Here is a 24,853-nt window from a genome sequence, read left to right on the forward strand (position 1 = left end):
CATTACATAGTCATTTCTCCTCATTCACCCTTGAATCTTAACTTACTCTTTGATTCTGACTACCGGTTTTGTTCCATGATTTTTAGATGCCACCATGGCCCAGCCTTGATACCCATGTGGTTTTCTCCCTTCATATAGACATTCCCAGAGTGGCACAGGATGGAGTGGGTGGGTGGGTGATGTCAGAGAGGATGAGAACAAGCTCATACTGTGACCTCATGATGGTTTTCCAAAGGTACACAGGGGTGCGTAAGAGAGCTCTGTTCCTTCCGCTACTGAATTCCCCACGTTGATAGAGAGGTTTTGATGAAGGAATATGACACTGTTTGGCAAGACACAGTTACAGTTATATGACTGCAAACTCCTTAGGGATGGGAACATTTATGGAAGCATTTCTTTATTGTGCTTAATATTGCAGTAAGCAAGAACATCAAACGTGTGGCTACTGCCTAGAGTGACAGCCTTGTGTCACTTAATTCTCTCACTCCTTATGACATCTAATAAATCAAAATGTGCACTGAATGAAGTGGTGCAGAGATGGGCACAATGATAGTGTGGTGATATCATTTATTTATATTTAATTTTTTATTTATTTTATTAATTTCATTTGTACGCTAGCTTTCTCCTACAGAGAGACCCAAGGCGGCTCCCAGACAGAATCAATGAAAAAACCTTCACAATAAAAATTTAATAACAATTAAAATCACCACATAAAACAGTATAAAATAATTTAAAAGATGTACAAAAATTTTAAAAGATAGAAAATGCGTCCCAATAAAAAGCCCCCCTGCTTACATATTAAAAGACTGTTTAAACAAAAAGCTCCCCGCAAAACAAAAGCAGGGAGGGGGCCAGCCTCCCTGTGGGAGGGAATTCCAGAGATTGGGAGCAGCCACTGAGAAGGCTCTCTCTCCCAAGTCCTCACCAAGCAGTACTATGATAGTGGTGGGACTGAGAGAAAGCCTTCCAGTATAAATCTTAAAACTGTGGCAGGTTTGTATGGAGAGATACAATCTTTCAGATAGTCTGGACTTAAGCCATTTAGCACTTTCTATTTCAGGACCAGCATATATCATGTTTACTGTTTGTTTTGTGTTAGATGTTGGTTGGAATAGAAGAGAAGGAGACACACGACTGTTTTTTGTGTTTTTTTTAGTGGAAGCCTCATGTCTTTTATAAGATTTGCTTATGACCCAAGTGAACTGAAATACAATTTGGTTTGCATGTCCACCAGCAGCAAGGCTTCTTTTATGGCTCATTTCTGTGTGTATGCCACATTTACAAACCATAACCTTCTTCTGGGAACAAATCATGTCACCTCTTTCTTTATGTCTGATGGAAATGTGTGCTTACTCCAATCCATAAAAATGGGGGAGGGATGGATGCCATTGGAATGTCGGTGAATTTAACAGTTTACTTTAAAACTTAAAACACAGCACCACCCCTAAAAAAGAGGCTTCTTTAAAATAAGGGTCATAGGGAAATAACTGAGTGTCATCCTGATGACTTGGTTTGTGAGAGATTCTAATGAAAACATTGACCCATGTAATTGATTTTAATGGCAGCTTTGTGCCATCTTCTGTTCTCTGGATGTGCGCCAGATGCCATCAGCAGGGCCTCAGGGGACTGAGGGGCATAGAGCAGCAGATGAGTGGTTTCTCTGAAGCCTGGAGTAACTCGGATAGATTAGTTTGGTTGATAAGCACAGAGCACAGCATGCTCCAAAGGCAACTGAGGGTACAACTGACCTTTTTGTTCTCTGTCAGGGTCTAAGGAAAAGTAGCGAGTACAGCAGGAAGAGAAAGACCATCATTCCCCGCTGCGTGCCCAACATGGTGGCTCTGCACAAGTACATCATCTCGGAGGAATCGGTGTTCCTCGTGCTGCACCATGCTCAAGGTTGGTCTGCAGATTCAGATACATTGCAAAAATGGGTAGGTGGAGGGAGTGGGTCTGCTGTTCAGTCAATGATTTCCAAATATTGGAGGACAGTCTTTCAAGCCAGAGGTTTAGGAGCTGCACAGAACACAGCTGCAAAGTACATAAACACATGTTTCTGTTTTCAGTTGCTTTCTTTCATGTGTTCTTCATTTTGTGTCCTTGACACTTTTGCATTTTGTGATCTACCAGAGTTCCTTTTAGTCCCTCTGAACAACAAACCATGGAGTACAGGAAGGGGCAGTTGCCTTCCTATTTTGACCTCCAAACAAAGCTTTCATGTTATTCTTTTTCAGAGTGGTTGAATGGATTCCAGCAAGGAGAAATGTAAAGTACTCCACTTAGAGAAAGAGAAAAAAGGCTCAAATATAGGATACGTGACACTTAGCTTGACAACAGTACATGTGAATGGGATCTGGGAATCTTAGTAGACCACAAGCTGAACATGAGTCAACAGTATGCAAAGGGATCTTGTAGCAATATGCAAAGTATGCAAATGAATCTTCTTTGTGACTTACTGAAAGAAAAAAGTTGGTGGCATGAGCTTTTGTAATCTTGACTCTACTTCCTTAGAGGCAGGCATCTGACATGCATCTGAGGTAGCTCTTGCTATGAACTTCTTTCTTTCAGTTAACCTCTAAGAGAAGGGCTACAAAAACCTTTTTTATACTGTACTGATTTTCCATACTAACGGCTATTTCTGTTAATCAAAAAGTGTGATGCAGCAGCTAAGAAAGCCAATATAATCCTAGGTTGCATCAATAGGAGTGTGCTATCAAGATCTATGGAAGTATTGGCCCGGATCAGACAGGCCTTTGCAGCACCCTCGTCACGTGTGAGGGTTGCCTGGTGGGCGGAGCTCCCACATGCCCGGCAACCTTAGCATGTGATGAGGGCATCGCACTGCGCCGCTTCCAGATGGGACGTCGCAGCTGCAATGTCACTGCGCCGGTTCTGACACTTTGCAGTGTTGCAGCGGTGTCACAAAAAGGATCCGCTTCTGGGTGCTCCTTTTTTGCTCTGCAGCCGGGCTGTGCAATTTGGTTGCTGTGGTGCTCCTGCGGAGCAAAGAGAGGCGCTGGGGAGGCGCCTCTTTTTGGCACTCTGTACTGCGCCAGTAATGCCATTCTATTCTGCTTTGGTCAGACCTCACCTGGAATACTGTGTCCAGTTCTAGGCACCACAATTTAAGAGGGATATTGCCAAGATGGAATGCATCCAGAAGGGGGTGACCAAAATGGTGAAAGGTCTTCAAAGCATGCCCTATGAGGAGCACCTTAGAAGGATCTGGGGAAAGGAAGTTTTAAGAAGTAACATGATAGTCATGTTTAAAACATTTGAAAGTATGTCATATTGAGGGAGGAGCAAGCTTGTTTTCTGCTGCTACAGAGACTAAAACAGAGCAATGGATTCAAGCTACAGGAAAAGAGATTAGGAAGAACCTCCTTACAGTAAGAGCTTTTTGACAGTGGAACACACTGCCTCAGAGTGTCATGGAATATCCTTCTTTGGAGGTTTTTAAACAGAGGCTGGATGGTCATCTGTCAGGAGTGCTTTGATTCTGAGTTCCTGCATGGCAGGGGTTGGACTGGATGGCCCTTGAAGTCTCTTCCAACTCTATGATTCTATTGTTATGTCAGTGAAGCAACAAAATAGATACTGTGCCACGATGGCCATGGGCTGGTTACTCTAGTCAAAATAACACCATCATATAGCACCCTTCACACCATTAATAATTGTTTAGAAGTTCATTTTTCAAGTGAATAGCTGCCTCCATCTGGGTGGAAACTATACTTTATGGGGGCCCTTGGAGTAGTCTTCTATTGGCCATGCTCACTGGAGAATTCTGAGAGGTGTAGCTCCAAAAAGTACCTTTTCTACGTTTTGCAGTATATGATGGTCAGAGGCCCCCATCACCTCTGGACTTTGGCTCCTCCATTTTTTGAATGTTTAGCCTGGGAAACCATTCTGCCTAATTCTAAAGTGAATCTTAATTGTTAATAATGGTTGGTCTGAATTTAAACTCAATTCTTTTAAAAAAATGACCCTCGTGTTATTTGTCCATTAGTCATCAGAAAGAATTTTGTTTCCCAAACTGGATAGAGATTATTTAAACCAAGGTGGCGAAGCCTTTGGGCCTTTACGTGATGTTGGAATACAACAAGTTGAACATGAGTCAACAGTGCGATGCGGCAGCTAACAAGGCCAATGCGATTTTAGGCTGCATCAATAGAAGTATAGTGTCTAGATCAAGGGAAGTAATAGTGCCACTATATTCTGCTCTGGTCAGGCCCCACCTGGAATATTGTGTCCAGTTCTGGGCGCCACAATTCAAAAAGGACATTGAGAAACTGGAGCGTGTCCAAAGGAGGGCGACTAAAATGGTGAAAGGTCTGGAAACCATGCCTTATGAGGAACGCCTTAGGGAGCTGGGTATGTTTAGCCTGGAGAAAAGAAGGTTAAGAGGTGATATGATAGCCCTGTTTAAATATTTGAAGGGATGTCATATTGAGGAGGGAGCAAGCTTGTTTTCTGCTGCTCCAGAGACTAGGACCTGGAGCAATGGATGCAAGCTGCAGGAAAAGAGATTCCACTTCAACATTAGGAGGAATTTCCTGACAGTAAGGGCTGTTCGACAGTGGAACACACTTCCTAGGAGTGTAGTGGAGTCTCCCTCCTTGGAGGTCTTCAAACGGAGCCTGGATGGCCATCTGTCGGGGATGCTTTGATCTGGATTTCCTGCATGGCAGGGGGTTGGACTGGATGGCCCTTGCGGTCTCTTCCAACTCTATGATTCTATGATTCTATGAACTCTCATTGCCCTTTAACACTGGCTGGACTGACTGCATTTATATTAGCTGGAATCCAACAATGGTTGGGGAGCTGCAGGTCCCTTCCCCTGGATTTAACTGCAATTTGAAATTAAAGATAGGTTTTCAGGGAAAAGAAAAGAAGGCTACTCATTTGTGGTAAATGCCCTAGTTCCTGTTATGGTTTTAAAATACCTAATATCCAGTCAAGATACTTTTAAATTTCACTTTTTTAAAAAAAAATACAAGAGCTTTTGTTGAGTTTCTACAGTTACACAGTTGTTCTGATCTGAGTGTTTTAAGAAAATAGCCAGTGGCATTGCATAGGAGTTCAAAGCAGCACCACAGAGTTATGCCTTCACTGTCTTTAGGAAATGACTGGTATGTTCAGGGAACAGGTGGCAAAGAATAATTACCTTTTGATTTCCCCCATACTAATAATACATGGATATAACTGCTCTGTACATTTAATTATCCCTTTTGTTTTTGAACAGAATGGAGGGTTTAAATTACTGTAAAGTGTTCCTAATATATATTTTGAAAAACCTAAACTTGTTTGAAATGGAGACTCAAAAAAAGCCCCCTATCAGAAAGCTCTTGTTTGCCCTTGGGAAGCTGAGAACATTAAGAATGCAGTGAAGTTTAGATCACTCCTTGTTCATACTGCCCTTTTACATAGCATGGGCACTGTGTTACAAATTGCCACACATCTGATTTATTATTATTATTATTATTATTATTATTATTATTATTCTATTTATTTATATTCCACCTTCCTCCCAGTACAAGGACTCAAGGTGGCTTCATGATTAATGACCTGCACCCAAAATTCCTCATGTGGACATGGTGCTGTGTACTGCCCGCTGTGCCATGTACCACCCCACTCTAGAATGTAGACAGGGAATGCTTTGTGCAGTAAATATGTGTGAACTTCACCCTGGACCATTCTCATATGCAAATATTCCCCAAGGATGCAAGGTTTTGGCCCCTTATACCTGGTACTCTTGTTTTTTGTTTTTTTTAATTTTGAAATATTTTATTACTTAAAAACAAAACAGAAAAAAGACACCATCAAATACACATAATACAAAAACAATGGAAAATAGACAATACATAAACAAAACCAAAAACAAAATACATATTGATATCCCTACACCTAGTGCCCTACACACTAAACTAAACCTAAACAACGACAAACATTTAAAATCCCTTCCCTTCCTTCAAGTTGAAGATAACTTTTTATGAACTTTCTCTGTTAATCTTTTCCCTTACTTTGTTACATTTGTTCAAACTATACCTTACATGTTACTTCCTGCATTATCAAAGAGTATCCATTATCATTTCTCCATACATTTGTAAATTAATACGATACTTAATAACCACCTTATACTCATCAATTTTCCTATGTTTGAATCCTCTCTTTTTCCATTTCCCCCCCATACTTTACACCCCTACATTTCCTTGTTGTTACTGTTTCCTTTATGTATCTACAGCTATATCTTCTTGATGTTGCTTATGACTCTTATATCAGTATCATTGAACACTGTGTTATATAAAATAAAACAAACTGATTTTTAGCTCCTAACATATTTTCCCTTCTGAGTTCTATTTCAGTGTTTTCTTTATTTGTTCTTTACAATGTTCTATGATAGGTGCCCATATGCCTTCCCACCTAGATTCTTCTCCGTTTCTCAATAGATTTGTAAGCCTATCAGATTCTATCATGTCAAATATTTTCATATACCAATCTTTTATCTGCAGATCATCTTTACTCTTCCATTTTCTTGCTATCGTCATTCTTGCGGCAGTTATCATATAAAATATAATTTTCCCGTAGTCTTTTTCTAGTTTTTTATTTTCTGTCATACCCAATAAAAAGAATTTTGGTTCAAATTTAATTTTTGTATTTAATATATTCTCTATCTCCTTATGAATTTGATTCCAGAAGTTTTTAATTTTCTTACATTCCCACCACATGTGTATATAATTTGCTTTTTTACATTTACAATTCCAACAATCTTTTTTGTTATGTTTGCCCATCTTACCCAATATTTCCGGGGTTAAATACCACCTGTGCTGCATTTTTAAATAGTTTTCTTTCACATCCATACTTAATGTATACTTCAGCCTAATTTTCCAATTTCTTTCCCATTCTTCCAATAATATTGGTGTTTTTAAATCCTGTGCCCATCTTATCATATATTGTTTAACTGTTTCTTCTTCCATCTCTCTTTTTAATAATAGTTTATATAGTTTGGCAATAATATGTTCTGTATCCTCGGTTATTAAGCATCCAAATGCTGATTCTTCTTTTTCTATTTGGTGTTCTTTATTGTCTAATTTAAATCTTTCTATTATTTGTCTGTATAAGAACCAGTTAACGCTGAATCCTTCTTCTATCAGTTCTTCCATTGTTTTGATTTTAGAGATTCCTTCTTCTAATTTCAACAAATCTTTATACCTTACCCATTCCGTTTCCTTCATCCTCTCTCTCCTGAAAAAGGCCTCATTTATCGAAGCCCACACGGGGATTTTAGTTATGAAAAAGGGTTTATATTTTTGCCAAATTCTTAAGAGGGATCTCCTTAAAAAGTGATTGTTGAAATTTTTATTTATCCTAATTTGATCATATAATAAATATCCATGCCAACCTACTACATTATCGAATCCTTCCAATTGTAAAATTTTTTCATTTTTAATTTGTACCCAGTCTCTAATCCGGGCCAGACAGCATGCGTGATAATATAGTTTGTAATTAGGCATTCCTCCCCCCCCCCCCCATTCTCCTTGTTATCCTGTAGTACTTTAAATTTAATTCTTGCTTTCTTTTTGTTCCATATAAATTTGGATAATTCTTTGTCCCACTCTCTAAAAGGTTTATCATTATTTATAATTGGGAGGTTTTGAAATAAAAATAGTAATTTGGGGGTAACACACATTTGGATTGCTGCAATTTTCCCCAAACAAGAAATTTGAAGACACCCCCCCCCCAGCTCTTTAAATCTTTCTTTATATTGTTCCATAACGGTATGTAATTGTTTTTGAATAGATCTGAATTTTTTCTTGTAATGTTTATTCCCAAATATTTTACTTTATTTTTGATTTCAAATTTAGAGAGGGTTTTAATCTTTTCACAGTCTTTCTGATTTATATTGAGAGGTAAGATAGTTGACTTTTCCCTATTCAATTTCAGACCTGCATGCTTCCCATATTCCTCTATTGTTTTAAGTAAATATGCTATATCTTCTACTGGTTTGGATAATATAATTGCCAAATCATCCGCATATGCTAATATTTTATATTCAAAATTTCTTATTTTTATACCCGCAATTTTCCTGCTGCGTCTAATTTTATTATTTAGTATTTCTAGAGCGTTGATGAAGAGGAGAGGGGATAAGGGGCAGCCCTGCCTCGTGCCTTTACTGATCTTAATATTTTTAGTCGTTTCTCCATTAATCAACAATTTTGAATTTTGTTCTTTATAAATTTCTTTTATCCATTTTGTATAATTTTCGCCTAATTCCATTTTCTTTAATACAGCAAACATAAATTCCCAGTTTAAATTATCAAATGCTTTTTGGGCATACCTGGTACTCTTGGAGGTAGGTGAAAAAGGAAATGTCATCCATGGTTTCCCCACCCTTTCAGGTTCTGTTACAGATTAAGTAGGAAGATTGTTGAAGTCAAAGAGGGAATGGATCTTCTATGGCAATTATTTTTACCTACACTAATCTTATTAAGAAAACCCTGTGATAGGGTTGGCTTGTTATTGTCACTGTGTTCCTTCACGTTATTTGCAACTTATGGTGTCCCTAAGGAGAACCTATTATGGTTTTCTGGGGCTGAGAGTGTGTGACTTGTCCAAGGTTATCCAATGGGTTTCCATGGTTGAGTTGGAGAATCAAACCCGGGTCTCCAGAATCATAGTCCAAAACTCAAATCACTATGCCATGCTGGCTCTAGTGTTGCCTTATGGTTGCCATAAATTGAAAATGACTTGAAGTCACACACAACAACAACCTTTAGAAATATCTCTGGCACAGATAGAGAAGGACAGCAGATTTCCTTCCTGTGTCCTCAACATCTTTGGGTGACCTGTCTTTATCAATTATTTATTCCATTTTTATATGCTGTCCTTCTGAAGTAAGATCCAAGGTGGGTCACAAAAAGAATCAACTAAAACCAGACAATAAAATTTAAAACACAATTAAAAATAATCACATTAAAACCATAGCTTATAATAGTATAAAACCATTCAGAAGCACACAAAGTTTAAAAATAAACATCCCCCCATAAGAAGGCTCCCTGCAAGCAATTACCGTATTTTCCGGCGTATAAGGCGACTCTTTAAGTCTGCCTTATGCGCCAGATTTTTACCCCAGAGGCAGGTGAATGGCATAGCCACCTCCCTGTCTCTGGGGTCCTTGCTGGGTCCTCTTCCAGCCAGCCGGCACTTGCGCCAGCTGGAGGGGCCTCTCTGGAGGCCAGAGAGAGGGTCTGCGGCAGCTGGGCTCTCATGCCATTTTTCTTCCAAAAGGCGGCAGGGAAGCAGCTCCAGAGCCAGCTGGGCCGAGTAAAAGAGCCGGCCCCTAACTCATCGGCGCTGCCGCCGCCACCGCTGGGGATCCTCCAATCCTCCAGCAGCTTCAGAAGTCCCCCGTGGAAGCCGCTGGCGGAGCGAAGGATCCTGGGCAGCGGCGGCTTTCGCAGAGGACTTCTGAAGCCGTTGGAGGATCGGAGGATCCCCGGCAGCGGCGGCGAGGAGTAAGGAGCCAGCTCTTTTCCTCGGCCCGGCCGGCTCTGGAGCCGCTTCCCCACCGCCTTTTGGAAGAAAAATGGCGGCGAGAGTCCAGCCGCCGCGGATCCTCTCTCAGGCCTCCAGAGAGGCCCCCTCCAGCCGGCACGAGACCCCCTCAGGGGAGGCCAGGGATGCTGCCGGCGGGTGCCTTGCGGGTCGCCTTATACTCCCCGTTGCCTTATACTCCGGAAAATACAGTATTTATTAAAAGCCTGCAGTATATTAAATAAAGTTACTAAGGCCCCTTTCAGACAGGCCAAAATAAAGCTGCTTCGGGTCACTTTGGAGGTATGCTGTTTCAATGATGCATGCATCCTAAGAGTCCGGAAAATGTGCCAAAGCTGCGCTCCAGTCCTTAGGACTGGATTGTGGCTTTGGCATGGCTTCCAGACTCTTAGGATTCATGCATCATTTAAACAGCATACCTCCAAATCAGTGGTTCCCATCCTGTGGGTCGGGACTCCTTCGGAGGTCGAATGACCCTTTCACGGGGGTCGCCTAACACCATCGGAAAACACATATTTGCATGTAGCAATGAAAATAATTTTATGGTTGGGGGTCACCACAACATGAGGAACTATCTTAAAGGGTCGCGACATTAGGAAGGTTGAGAGCCACTGCTCCAAAGTGACCCGAAGCAGCTTTATTTTGGCCTGTCTGTATGGGGCCTAAATTGTCCACAGTTATCCTCCAAAGTCAGATAAGAGTTTGAAGTCAAAATGCATGAAAAGCTCCTTTCCATCCTCTTTTCTTCTCTCACAGTGCACCTGTATTCAAAAAAGTTTTTATGTTAATTTAAACCACAGTTTTGCTGTTATATGTGTACTAATACACTATGGTTTGGCACTCCCCACAAACCAGGATTACAGATGATGAGTTGATACTGGCTTGTGTTCTTTTTCTGTATGGAGTATTTAAACCAAAGATGGGAAAGGAATGGACTGCAAGTCCCATGCAGGCCCTGACCTCTACTTTTGTGGCTTCACAAAGCCTCTACCATCCCCAACCCCCCATTTAAAAACTGGCACAAGTTATAGAGTGAATTTTGGTTGAACACTGCACCCATCAATGTCACTAACTTTCCATGGTGGTGCTAGTGTGTGTTCCTGTGAAGCAAGAGGCTGTGCTGATGGCAGTGCTTCCATGTCGGACAAATAGAAGGTAACAACAAAAAAGGAAGAGCAAGAAATCTCATACACAAGATCCAAGAAATCAAAAGGAAATTTAAAGTGTGGGGAATACCCTATGATCAGCAGGGAAATAAATTATATGACCAAGGAGAAATAAAAAGACTATGAATGCTATACACTGAAGAACTATATATAAGGATGACAGATTCATTCAAGGAACAATTATTTGAAGGTGAACCTACAATTTTAGAAAGTGAAGTGGTAGATGCACTCAGAGCACTTGAAATAAATAAATAACCAGGAACAGATATTATACCAATAGAGTTGCTTCAGAGGTAGCGTCTGTCAACAAATATAGAAAATGAAACAATGGCCCATAGATTGCTCATGCTTAATACACATTCCAATCCCCAGGAAAGTAGAAGTTAAGGGACACTTTGATATTAATAACAGAAAGAGAATCTGAAAGAACAGGATTGGTGGGGACAGGGAAATCAAAATGATAGGGTAAAATTCAAAGCCATAGCCATGTTAATATCCCTTTGCATAATGGTATGGTGGCGCCCTGGTGGTGCAGTGGTTAAATGACTGTACTGCAGCCACTCACTCAAAACCACAAGGTTGCAAGTTCAATACCACCAAAAGGCTCAAGCTTGACTCAGGCTTGCATCCTTCCGAGGTCGCCAAAATGAGTACCCAGATTGTTGGGGACAATTAGCTTACAGTTGTAAACCACTTAGACACTGCTAGTTCAGTATGAAGCAGTATATAAATGAAGCTGTTTTTGTTCAAAACCCAAGTGCAGCATGATAGGGTGAGCTCCTGTCACTAGTCCCAGCTTCTGCTAACCTAGCAGTTCTAAAGCATGCAAATTCAAGTAGATAGATACCACTTAGGTTGGAAGGTAACAGCATTTGGTGCAGACATGTTGGCCACATGACCACCAGAGTAGTCTTTGGACAACACTGGCTTAGTAACAGAGATGAGCATTGCCCCCTACAGTTGGTTATGACTAGACATTCATGTCAAGGGACTACCTTTACTCTTTTACCTTTAGTCTTTTTTTATTTCCACCTGTACCACCACTCTCCTCTCTTTTATTAATTTCAGAATGCATCCAGTGAAGCAGCTGCAGAAATATTAATGCCAAAGCATCCTTTTAACTGGAAATATGGATCAGCATTGAAATCCCCTCTTAGTGTATCAAAACATCTTAGATCAAACAGGTGGTGCCTCCCCCCCCCCCCCCCCCCATCTTGGTCACAATATATTTAATGGCTTGTTAGAAGTGAGAAGATTCATAGAGTCTGTTAGCTTTGTCACAAAGCACTTGGCAAGATGTAATGTGATTGAAAGCCAGTTTGAGGCCTCACTACTACTTAGCAGTGTCAGTACCAGAAATGATAGAAACAGATGCTTCAAAATGAATCTTTAGGGAGGTTGTATGTGTGTGTGTGGACTTTGATGGATATCAAAGTTTAAATGGCTGTTGGAAAGTGTCAAATCTTTTTAAAAATAAACAAGCTGGAGTTCATATCAATTTGGAAAGTTCTCAAGAAACTTCAGAATGAAGATGTTTCCTGTTAGCAGGCTATAATACTATAACAGGACAATGCTTTAGTAGTATTATTTCTTTCCAGTCAAAAGTCTGAAGGGCCAGATGTACTGCCAACCATACATTTTGTTGCAAGCATGTAAAACTGGCAACCATGTTTTTCCCCTGGCTTTGAAAAGAGATATGGAGCAATTTTTGTTAATTACTCATTTTTGACAAGGCAGTCTTTCTTGACATATCAAAAGAATCCATCATGCTTGTTAACCCAATCCCATTTTTTTTTTAATTTTGCCTCCAGCACCACAATTAGTGCTTTCTCCACTCGGTAGAGGTTTCTGCACTTTCTGCAAACTATCTTCACAAAACTGCTATCTTTTTTCTTTGTGAAGCAAAGCAAAGCAGTGCATATATACACATGCAGACGCACACTACTGAGCAAAACTGGTAGAACTGGCTGATTAAAAAGATCTAGACATCCAATTTGATTCTTCTAATTTTTACATGTCCAGGCAATAAGGCAGTAACTATCATGGCTTAGAATCATAAAATCACAGAACTGGAAGAGACCCCTGAAAGTCACTTGGTCTAACCCAATGGTCTCCCAGAATCCCAGGCTATTGGTTAACATGGCTGAGGCTTCTGGGAGCTGAAGTCCAAAATCGCTTAAAGGGCACAGTTTGGGGACCACTAGTCTATCCCCTTGCCATGCAAGAGACAACCAAAGCAGAGAGATAGTCACCTAACTGCTTGAAAACCATCAAAGAAAGAGACGACTCTGCAGCCTCTAAGGCAGTCTGTTTCATTGTTGAACAGTCTGTACAGTCAGGAAGTTCTTTCTAATTGGGTTTAGCTACCCAATTTTTGTGTTTCTATAATTAGTGCAAAACCCTTTCTTCAAATGCAACCAGCAGAAAATACATTGTCATCTTGCAAGTGAGAGGGGAAAAAATGCAATTTGAAAGAAGAAAAAAAATGAGGATTTGTAACCTTACCTTTCGTCATAACCTCTATAGAAGCCTTTCTCTATCTTTTTTACCCTGGAGGATGCCTTGAAATGATTTTCAGGTCTCAGAGAACTTCTGTATAAACATTATTTTACCTTTAAAAAGTTTATTTTATTTTTTTAAAATCACAATCTCTTACAGAACATCTAGTGATCGCTTACAGGAGCCTTGAGGTCAAGGAACTGTGATTGAAAACCCTGCTCTGTTGCATGATACATAGGCATGACCCTGACCTGAATCCAAATTAGAGGTGCTTGGATTGCACTAGACCTTGTATCACATGGCTACTCAACCATCTTTTTTCTTTATGAAAGGCAGCTATGGTTTGACTGTGGCTCAGTGGTTACGATGCCAACTGTGATAATCACAAAGTCAGCAGTCTGAGACCCAAACGCCGTGCGACGGAGTGAGCTCCCATCACTAGTCCCAGCTTCTGCCAACCTAGTAGTTCGAAAGCATGTAAAAGTGTATGTAGATAAATAGGTACTACTTCGATTGGAAGATAACAGAATTCCATTCAGTCATGCTGGCCACATGACCATGGAGGTCGTCTTCGACAATGCTCGCTCCCTCGGCTTAGTAACAGAGATGAGTACTGCCCCCTACAGTTGGACACGACTTGACAACCTTGTCAGAGGGGAAACCTTTATCTTTTTTCCTTTTAGACTGGATTCTGAATTGGATCACAGCTGCCCCAGGAAACAGGGGTTTCACTCTTTTCCCTCTGGTATTTTTTTCAACCTGATGCTTGTAGATATCTTCTCTGCAGGACCAACAGCAGCCTCAGGGGACAATTCTGGAAAATAAAATTGGAGGGTATGCCCCTGCATGATGTAGTGGTTTGAACGTTGGACTACAACTCTAGAAATCAGGGTTTGATTCCCTGTTCAGCCATGAAATCCAAAGGTGAATCACACTTAGCTTCAGAAAACCCTCTGAAACTTTAGGGTCTCTATAAATCAGAAATGACTTGAAGGCACACAGCAACACAATACCACTGTTAACCTTACCAGACTCTCTTCCTCTCTCCCAATATTTCTTCTGTTCAGCCTTTGATACATAGTAGAATATTCTGTTGCAAGTCTCAAGTGTCACATATGGTTTGGTTTTTAGAATTGATTAGAAGAGGCCTAGTAAAGCTGTGGTTCTCCAGATGTTGCTGGACAATAACGTCCATAATCCCAGTAGGTGGATAGTCTGGCTGAGGTTGAAAGGAGCTGGAGTCCAACAGCATTTGGAGGTCCCTGAATTAGAGTCTTAGAACATATATTATGCTTATATTCATGCGTATGTGTTCTGTCATAATTTTGACCAGTAGGAGACAAAGCTGAAAACTTATAGAAACTCCTTTGCATCAATTGATTCCTCCACCTCCATAATTTTACATAATAATGAATGGCCAATAGTGCCAGATTTGGGTAATGCATTTATTTGATCTTATCTGTCGCAGTGCAAGATGGGAAAGATTATTAGTGTGTCATTTGTAAAGACATAATTATATACTCAGATGGAAATATTGCTCCTCTGTGACCTATATTGGGCTTTTTGAAAAAGAAAAGGAAGAGAAGAGGAAATAGAATGGCTTATTCTTTTTCTCTTAACATGCACAACTATAAAAAATGTCTCCATATTTCCTTTGTGATGTCTTTCTCAAAATATTTATAGGTAGGTCAGTCTGTTCTACAGATATTCATTTTTCCTTCATTTCCATTGTTAACTTCTAAAGGCAGTTGTGTAGAAATTTTCTTAAACTTTTGGGAGTCAGTCGATAAAATAATAGCTTTCAGCAAGCAAGTGAAATTAACAGAGTTTCATTTGTAATGGTGGCAATTATTTTTAAAGCACAATTAGTGAATGTTGCACTTTGTAGAACAAAACACAGGTCCCATCCCCAGGAGTTTAAAATATAAATGTAAATGTGGGGATAGTGACAAAAACAACAAAAGAAGCAGGGCTTGGAGATGTCAGAGACTAGTAGCTAGATACAAGTAAATGCTAATCTTTAAAGCCTTGGATATGAGTCCCTTGGAAGGGATCATAGCTTCGTGGTACACCATCAGCTTTGTACATAGAAGGTCCCAAGTTCAGACCTACTATCACTAGTCAATAGAATCAGGTAGAAGGTAGTGGGAAGCCACTGTCAGCGAAGGTAGAAAATATAGGCTAGATAGGCAACTGCTAGAAGATAGCTTTCTGTCTTAGGGCTCGTCTATACCAGCCAGAATACTCCAGGCTGTTCCTAGATTATTCTGACTCTGGAGCTGCCGATGGCCATCTGTCAGGGATAGTTTGATTGTGAATTCCTACATGGCAGGGGGTTGGATTGGATGGTCCTAGTGGTCTCTTCCAACTCTATGATTCTATGATTTCCTCCACACTCTGTAGCAATGCTGGGTGGCTGTCTACACAAGTGTCTCTGTTGTGTTTCCTGGTGGTATTGCTGCTGGCGTCAGTGGCTCCCTCTGAGGTCAGAAATGAGGTGCCCAGCATCAATCGCATGGAATGGCTGGGTGCCTCATTGTGATCTCAGAGGGAACAGCTCACACCAGCAGTGGCACTACTGGGCAAGACAGTGGGAACCCAGGTGTAGACACCACCTGATATTGCTACAAAGTGCTCTGGGCATTCCTGCAACATCTGGAGCAAAAGGTAAGTTTTTTTTTTTTTAAATGTTTTAAGGGAGTGATAGGGCAAACAGGGATGGGGAAAGTAGAGCATGCAAACCTGGGCCTCTTTATGGTAATACTCTTTGAAGCCCCCCATCTCCCTCCAAGTTTAAAAACTGCATTTTTTCCAGCCTAAATCTGCTTCCAATCACTGAAACTTCCACAAAATGTGCATTTTGTGGTAGTTTGGGCCCCCTTGCCCCCCACTACTGCTACTTCATGAAAAACTTTCTTCTTTGGCCAGATCCCCAAACTGGTGGTGGTGTTATGTCATTTTGACTGTCCCAGGAGTGATGTTGCTGCCTACTAATAATAATAATAAATAATAAACATTTTATTTGTATACCGCCCTTCCATAAGATCAGGGCGGTTTACAGCAGTTAAAAATACACAGTATACAGGCTAAAACCATATCAAAAATTACATAAATCACACTACAGACAAAACAAAAAACAAAACAAAAACAAAAACCAAAGCCCCCGGGTTAGCCAAACCATTGCCTGTGCGGCCTGTGCGGCGGGGGGGCCTATAGGGACTTAATCGGGGAATGCAATTTGAAACAGGTAGGTCTTCAAGTCCCGTTTGAATTGGGCCAGGGAGGTAACTGAGCGGAGCTCTATGGGCAGCGTATTCCAAAGGGCCGGGGCGGCGATGGAAAAAGACCTCCTAGAAGTGGAGGATAATCTTGCCCCGGGAACCCTAAGGAGTTGCTGCCCAGATGTTCTGAGGGTGCGAGGCGGAATGTACGGGGAGAGGCGGTCCTTCAGGTATCCTGGGCCCAAGCCATTTAGGACTTTATAGGTCATCACCAGCACCTTATATTGCGCCCGGAAGCGAATGGGCAGCCAATGGAGGTTTTTTAAAACCGGTGTTATATGGCTGGCCCTGGACGTGCCAGTGACCAGCCTAGCTGCCATGTTCTGCACCATTTGAAGCTTCCGGGTTTGGTATAAGGGCTGTCCCATGTAGAGTCCATTGCAGAAATCCAGTCTCGAGGTTACCAGGGCATGTACCACAGTTTCAAGGTCCCTCTGGGCCAGGTATGGGCGCAGCTGGCGAATAAGCCGAAGCTGATAGCAGGTGCTCTTGACCATCGCATTCACCTGAGTAGTCAGGTGAAGGGACGAGTCAAGAAGCACCCCCAGACTGCGCACGGAGTCCTTCACAGAGAGCGTGACCCCGTTCAGGACAGGTGGAACCACCGTCATTCCTGGACCAGGGGAACCTATCACGAGTACCTCCATTTTCTCTGGATTCAGCTTGAGTCGGTTTTCCCTCATCCAGCCCATTACTGACTCCAGACAGGCCACGAGAGGAGAGACGCCATCCTCGGTCACTGCATCAGTCGGAGACATAGAGAAAATGATCTGGGTGTCATCAGCGTACTGATAACCCCGCGCCCCATGTCTCCGGATGATCTCTCCCAGCGGTTTCATGTAGATATTAAATAGCAAGGGAGACAGAATGGCTCCTTGAGGGACCCCAGTTTTAAGGGCCCTCTCATCGGAGCACACGTCTCCCAGCTGCACCATCTGGGACCTCCCGGAGAGGTAGGACCGGAACCACTGGAGCGCAGTGCCCCCGATTCCCACCTCTGCCAGGCGCCCCAGAAGGATACCATGGTCTATGGTATCGAAAGCCGCTGAGATGTCCAAGAGCACCAACAGGGACACGCTTCCCCTGTCGATGCCCAGACGGAGATCATTGACCAAGGCGACCATGGCTGACTCAACCCCATAACCCGCCCGAAAGCCAGTACTGGGGTGGGTGTGGGAATACCCTATTCTAATGGGTTGCCAACTATAGATAGGGAAGGAGCATCAAGGGGGTAGGGATGAATGTGTCAATAATTATAACTAAGAGCTTGGAAACATTTACTGTTTTGCACTACATCTCCCTGGATTCTTCTTCGTGGTCTCTGCAAATCACACAAATGGGTTATTCTGCACCTGTGCAGCAAAGCTCGGAAACTTCCAGAATCTCTGGGCAGAATGTAATGTATCTTTCTGCAACTTTTTGCAGTAACTCCGCCCATCTCTATAAAAGGCCCCTGGTGGTCCGCTCTCCTTCAGTTCCTTCATTCCGCCGCGTCTAGCAGCTTGAGGAACTTCGCTGATATTAGCTTTTGGACTGAATCTCTGGCTACTGACTTCAGACATCGCTCTTGACCATTCCCTTCGGACTTCCTTTGGACCTCTTCATACCAATTAGACGGACTCGACCTTGGACTGGTAACGGACTTTTTTCGGAGGACCCCTTCACATGGTCTCCTTCAAAAGGTGCACTAAGTGCGGGGTTAAGATCCCCATGTCGGATGGCCACGATAAGTGCGTCCTCTGCCTTGGGGAAACCCATATTCTGGGCGCCTGCACCCATTGCAGAGCCATGACTTCCCAGGCTTTAAAAAACGGGGACCAGAAGCTTAAGTTTTTCAGGCGGGAGGCTCTAGGGAGCCTGCCCAGTCTTCCTCCACCTCTGCATCGGCCCACTTAGAAAAGCTGGACAAAGCTTCTAAAAGAAAGCATGGCGACAGGTAGAAGCCCTCTAAGTCCTCCAAGACAGATCAGGACTCTAGGCGCACTAGATCGGCTTCCCCACCGCCCAAGACTCGGCGTAAGGGACCCCCGAGTACAGTCTCGGTGCCTCCCCCGGTCTCGAGGCCTACTGCGACACCTGTTCCAGAGGTAGTTTCGGGCTCTGTTCCTCCTCCTCTGGAACTGAGGATTTTGATTTCGTCCCACCTGTCTGTCCCGGACAAGGACCTTCAGATTGTGGACTTGGGCCAGAGCTCTGAATCCGAGGGTGAGATCCCGGACTCTGACGCCCCACTCTCGCCTCAGAGACACAGGCAAGGCTCTCCGTCTCCAACCTGACACAGACACCGTCGAGCTTCCCCTCAACGTAGAGACAGAGCCGCCCTCGGCGCTGAGGCAGATGAAGCCCTAGTCAGTGATCCCGCACAGCGCTATCACTCCGATCGTGATCGCGACCAACCCAATCGGGCCCTCTTCGACACGTATCCCGGTCTGATCTACGACCACCACACGGGTCAATATCTGCTTCCAGTTGACCCGGGCCATCTACGACGCAATCTGCCGGGCCCGACCAGAGTGAGGCCTCACTCTCCGCAGTATCGGACCTCTCTCTCCAGGGCGGACGAGACGGACAGGACACACCACGTCAGTTGAGACCTGTCTCCCTTAAGCTGGGGTGCCAGCAGATCTCCTTCAGGGTTGCGCTCCCATTCCCGCTCTCCTTCTCCACTGATGGACACTGACCAGCCGCTGTCCTTTGGGGTTCCTGATGCACCATCTCCCTCAGATGATGTCAGGTCCTTCTCGGACAGAGTCATCCATATGGCTGATGCCCTTAAGTTGGAGGTCGCTCACTCGGAGGATGACACCCTTGACCCCCTGGAGCGTCGGATCCACGGTTCGGCACCAGCTCCTCCTTCTCTAGCTTTCCTTCCATCGCTTGAGAAGATTGCTAAAAGGTCATGGGATACACTGGCTACCATCTCTTTGACCTCGCGAAAGATTGAGAACTTACATAGGGTCACACCGTCGGGCCCATCTTGGCTTTTCAGTCATCCTAAGCCAAACTCGGCAATTGTGGAGGGATCACAGACCTCTTTTGCTGGTTGCCCGTCTTCTTCCCCTATAGATAAGGAGAGTAGGAAGATTGACGGGCTAGCCAAGAAATTCTACGCGGCAGCGGCATTGGACATCAAAATTGCCAACTATGCCGCCTGTATGGGCGCTTACGTCCAGCTCTTGATGGAAAAAATGGACCCTATCATCAATGAGCTACCGGACGATGAGAGGAGAGTCATGGCGGCGCTTCGCAACGAAGTTCATCTCGTTGGAGAACAGCAGATAATTTCGGCCAGACACTCCACAGACTGCCTCCAAGATCCTCTCGGGTTCAGTGGCCCTCTGACGTTATGCTTGGCTCCGTTCATCGGACTTGACTCCCCAGGCCAAGTCTGCAATTGAAGATATGCCCTTCGACAACTCGGGTCTCTTCAATAAGGAGACTGACGAATGGCTTAGCTTCCGTTATAGGATGAAGACAGCTGCCAGAAAGCATTGGATGTTGGCCTCTACGTCTAGAACACCCCGACAGAGGTACGGTAACCAGCGCACTTGGTACCAACAGAACCAGCAGCGTTTCCAACAGCAGGATCGCCACTTTCAGCCTCAGGACAGGCCTCTGCACGGCAGACCTTCCCAATCCCCGTCATCTCATCAAGACCGGCGACTTCCATCCCAGCCCAGATTCCAGCAGGGATACAAGAAAAAGGATGCAAGAGGCAAGAGAAGGTTTTGAAGTCCCCCCACGCACTTCGTCACTCCATCCTCGGATAAATTAGGGCCCTTCTTTGATATCTGAGCCTCTATCACCACAGACTCTTGGGTTTTGAACATCGTCCGGCGGGGTTATGCCCTTGAGTTTCTGGAGCTCCCGACTACCGGAGCTATTAATTCCACCGTCCCCTCGGACACCCTTCTCAACGAAGTGCGCTCTCTCTTAGAAAAGGGAGCTATTGAGCCCGTAGACCCTTCCCGGGCCCGACAGTGCTTCTTTTCCAGATACTTTACCGTCCTGAAAAAGACTGATGGGCTCAGGCCAATTCTGGACTTACGTCAATTGAACTCTTTTATTGCATACAGGCGTTTCAGGATGGTAACTCTTGCTTCTATTCTACCACTCTTGCAGAGAGATGCTTGGTTTGCCATGCTGGACCTGAAGGACGCTTATTTCCACATCGCGATACAGGAACAACATCGCAGATTCCTCGCATTCGCCATAGGTGTGGACATCTTCCAATACAAGGTCCTGCCGTTTGGTCTTTCATCAGCACCAAGAGTCTTCACAAAGTGCATGGCCCCGGTTGTTGCCTATCTCAGACAGAGGGGAATCACAGTCTTCCCGTATCTGGACGACTGGCTGTTCACCGCCTCATCCAAAGACACCCTGTCACAGCAGGTGCAATTTGCTCAGAAGCTCCTGGATTCGCTGGGCCTTCAAGTCAACCTGCAGAAATCAAGGCTCACGCCTTCCAAGCGGATCGATTTCATAGGAACGATCCTGGACTCAGAGGCCTCCAGGGCATACCTGCCCCGACCCAGATTCTTGTCACTTTGCACAGCTATCCGGGCTTGTCTTGGCAGGCGATGTTTGAAGGCTCGGGTCGTCCAAGTGGCCATGGGTCACTTGGCCTCCACAACCTTTGTCACCCTATGGGCAAGACTCCACCTCAGACCTCTACAGTCTTGGTTCCTCTCTGTGTTTGATCCCATGAGGGACTCTCCGGACAAGGTGCTCACCCTTCTGAGGAAAGTACAAAGGTCGTTACGTTGGTGGCTCCAGCCCGATAACGTTTGCGATGGCATGTCCTTCGTGACGCCACAACCAGACATCACGCTGATGATGGATGCATCGCTCCAAGGCCGGGGAGCCCATGTTTCAGGCCTAGCCATCAAAGACAAGTGGACACAGGCAGAGGCCGACCTGCACATCAACGCACTGGAAATGCTGGCGGTCCAGAAGGCGCTCAGAGCGTTCCAAATGCTCCTTTCCAACAAGGTTGTCCTTCTACTCACCGACAATACCACCACGATGTACTACCTCAACAAGCAAGGTGGCACAAAGTCAAAGACTCTGCTAGACATCACCCTCCGCGTCTGGGACTGGTGTATAACGCACAATGTCCTACTGCAGTCCATTCACCTCCCTGGGGACCAAAACGACCTGGCGGACAAGCTGAGCAGGTCTCCATCTACATGCCACGAATGGAGGCTCCACCCGGAGGTGGTCGCCTCCTTGTTTCGTCATTGGGGTACGCCTACAGTGGATCTCTTCGCCTCACCCCTGAATGCACAAGTCCTGGCGTTTTGCTCTCGGGTCCGAGGCTCGGGTTCGCTGGGGGATGCCTTCCAGTTCAGATGGACTCAAGGGTTGGCCTACGCCTTTCCCCCCCACTTTCCTCTCATCACGAGAGTCCTGGCCAAGATAATGTCGGATGGGACTGATGTAATTCTGGTCACCCCTTGGTGGCCCAGGCAACCGTGGTTCGCTCCGCTCTTGCAACTCTCCAACCAAGACTTTCTCCAACTCGATCCCCGGCCCGACCTCCTGTCAATGCACGACGGACGGATCCTCCACCCTGATATGATGTCTCTTCCATTGGTAGCATGGAGGATTCGGTACTGATGTCGCTACCGACAAATGTACAAGAGGTTCTGCAGGCTGCTCAGAGGCCCTCCACACAGAGGTCCTACCGTTACAAATGGGACAAGTTTAGGACCTTCCTTGGGGAAAAAAGGTGTCTTTCCTGCACAGGTATCCATTCCAGTGGTTCTAGAATTCCTTATGTCACTTGCGGATGCTGGCCTCTCTTTAAGCTCCATTAAGGGCTATTTGGCGGCCATTTGCTCCCATTATCTGTTTAATGATAAACCATCTTTGTTTAGAGACCCTCTCATAAAGAGGTTTTTGAAAGGGTTTAATAATTTGCATCCGCCTTGCTCTAGTCCTGTGCTGGCCTGGAGCCTGGATCTTTTGTTGTCTTGGCTATCAGTCAAGCCCTTTGAGCCTATGGCAACTGTGGACTTGAGACTAGTAACTTGGAAAACAGCATTCCTAGTGGCCTTAACATCCGCCTGCCGGGCTGGTGAACTCTGTGCCTTGTGGGCAGACCAACCTTATCTTCGGTTCCACAGGGATAAGGTGGTTCTCCGTACCGACATCTCCTTCTTACCTAAGGTGGTGTTGGCCTTCCACATCAACCAGGACATTGTGTTACCAACGCTTGCCCCGAACCCGTCTTCTGACGAAGAACGTTGGATTCATGCCTTAGATGTTAGAAGGGCTCTTGCTTTTTACCTTGATAAGACCTTGGGTTCGAGAGCCTCTAATCGACTCTTTGTATGTTATTCTGAGGCTAAGAAAGGGATGCCGGTTTCCCCTCAGAGGTTCTCCAAATGGGTAGTAAATGCCATTCGCTTGTGTTATGAGTTATCTGGGAAACCCTGTCCCGAACGGGTTCGGGCTCATGCAACTCAGGCGGTAGCGACGTCCTCTGCTTTTTTAATGGTGGTCCCCCTAGAGGATGTCTGCAAGGCTGCAGTGTGGTCTCAACCTTTGACATTTGTGAGACACTACAGGTTGGATGCCAGGGCCAGGCAAGATGCAGCCTTTGGGAGGGCAGTGTTACTCTCTGGTTTGCACTAGTTCTTGCTCAGGACTTTGAGTGATTTATTGAATGTTATGTGTTAATAAAGTTGATGTTTTGCGCTTCACAGACACTCCCTCCTCCTTGACTTAAGCTTGCTAGTCTAACCCATTTGTATGATTCGCAGAGACCACGAAGAAGAAGGACAGGTTGCTCACCTGTAACTGTGTTTCTTCGAGTGGTCATCTGCGAATTCACACAAAACCCGCCCATCCTTCCCCACAGTGTCTCTCTCGCTTATAATGCTTGTTACCGCGATGCTTGCGGCTCATTCAGAACTGAAGGAGAGCGGACCACCAGGGGCCTTTTATAGGGATGGGCGGAGTTACCGCCAAAAAGTTGCAGAAAGATACATTACATTCTGCCCAGAGATTCTGGAAGTTTCTGAGCTTTGCTGCGCAGGCGCAGAATAACCCATTTGTGTGAATTCGCAGATGACCACTCGAAGAAACACAGTTACAGGTGAGCAACCTTTCCTTCCCCTACTTGCATAGGCAGTAGTCATGTTGGCTGGGGGACTTTTTTAGGTTTAGAATTTTAGAATCTTAAAAATCACAGAGTTGGAAGAGACCACAAGGGCCATCCAGTCCAACCCCCTTCAATGCACACTCAAAGAACTCCCAACAGATGGCCATCCAGCATCTGTTTAAAAACCTCTAAAGAAGGAGACTCCACCACACTCCAAGGCAGCGTATTTCACTGTTAAACAGCTCTTGTTGTCAGGAAATTCTTCCTAATGTTTAGGGGAAATCTTTTTTATATAGTTTGAATCCATTGTTCCATGGCCTTGTCTCAAATAAATTCTCAAAGGTTATTGCCAGTGGCTCTGAAATTATTTCTGCCAGTCACTGTACAGAGAGAACAAGGAGAGCTGTGTCTGGGAGGCCATTTTGACTGGGTGAGTTTTTCCAAACTTGGGTGAGTGTGTTTTTGAGGGAGTGGGGCTTCTGTGAGTCACTGGGGACAGAGCTAGGAGCCTAGCTCTTTATAACTGCTGCCAGAGGCTTTAAAGCACAGTCCCTGAACAGGGAGAACATGGAGAGCTGTATCTGGGAGGCCGTTTTGACTGGGTGAGTTTTTTCAAACTTGGGTGAAGTTTCACAGTCAAGGAAGAGTCAGAGAGTAGAGCAGAAGGTGAGCTGGGAGCTGTGTTTGAGCAGCAGAAAACAAGTTTGTTCCGTCCTCTGTATGACATCCCTTCAAATATTTAAATATGGCTATCTTGTTGCCTCTTAACCTTCTCTTATACAGGCTAAACATACCCAGCTCCCTAAGCCACTCCTCACAGGACGTGTTTTCTTTCATAATTTTGGTCGTAAAATTATAGAATCAAAGTTGGAAGAGACCACAAGGGCCATCAAGTCCATCCCCAGCCATGCAGGAAGATACATGCTATTGAGCCTCAGTTTAAAAGCCTACAAAGTTCATTCTGGTCAATGTTGTAGTCCCACAAATGTTACTTTTTCAAGCTATAGCACGAAATATAGTTCTACTGTTTCTACATCAATTCACAAGTTTCTTTTTAAGTCTTCCAAAAGGGAAGGGAAGGGAAGGGAGTGAAAGATGGGAGTTTTACATGCTTTTCTTAGCATGCACATGTAGCACATTATATGCATTCTTGTGTTCGCTTTCCCTATTATACTTAAATTTCATTTTTTTCTTGTTTCTTTGTGTACATGTTGTATATCACAACATGTAGAAATGTGCAGAGGCCA

General features: G+C 44.2%; 1 protein-coding gene across 7 annotated transcripts in view; it reads left to right on the forward strand.

Annotated features, from left to right (window-relative positions):
- Positions 1-24,853, forward strand: part of LOC149310606 (inactive ribosomal protein S6 kinase delta-1-like) — a 149,137-nt gene that overhangs the window by 95,307 nt on the left and 28,977 nt on the right. For all 7 annotated transcript variants that reach the window (XM_089529284.1, XM_089529286.1, XM_089529285.1 and 4 more), the window contains one exon: positions 1,767-1,899. In XM_089529284.1, the coding sequence (XP_089385410.1) occupies positions 1,767-1,899 (133 nt within the window). The remainder of the gene's footprint in view (positions 1-1,766; positions 1,900-24,853) is intronic.

Source organism: Sceloporus occidentalis, unplaced genomic scaffold, assembly GCF_023333645.1.
Source record: "Sceloporus occidentalis isolate IW3139 unplaced genomic scaffold, rSceOcc1.0.p SCAF_6, whole genome shotgun sequence".
NCBI lineage: Eukaryota > Metazoa > Chordata > Lepidosauria > Squamata > Phrynosomatidae > Sceloporus > Sceloporus occidentalis.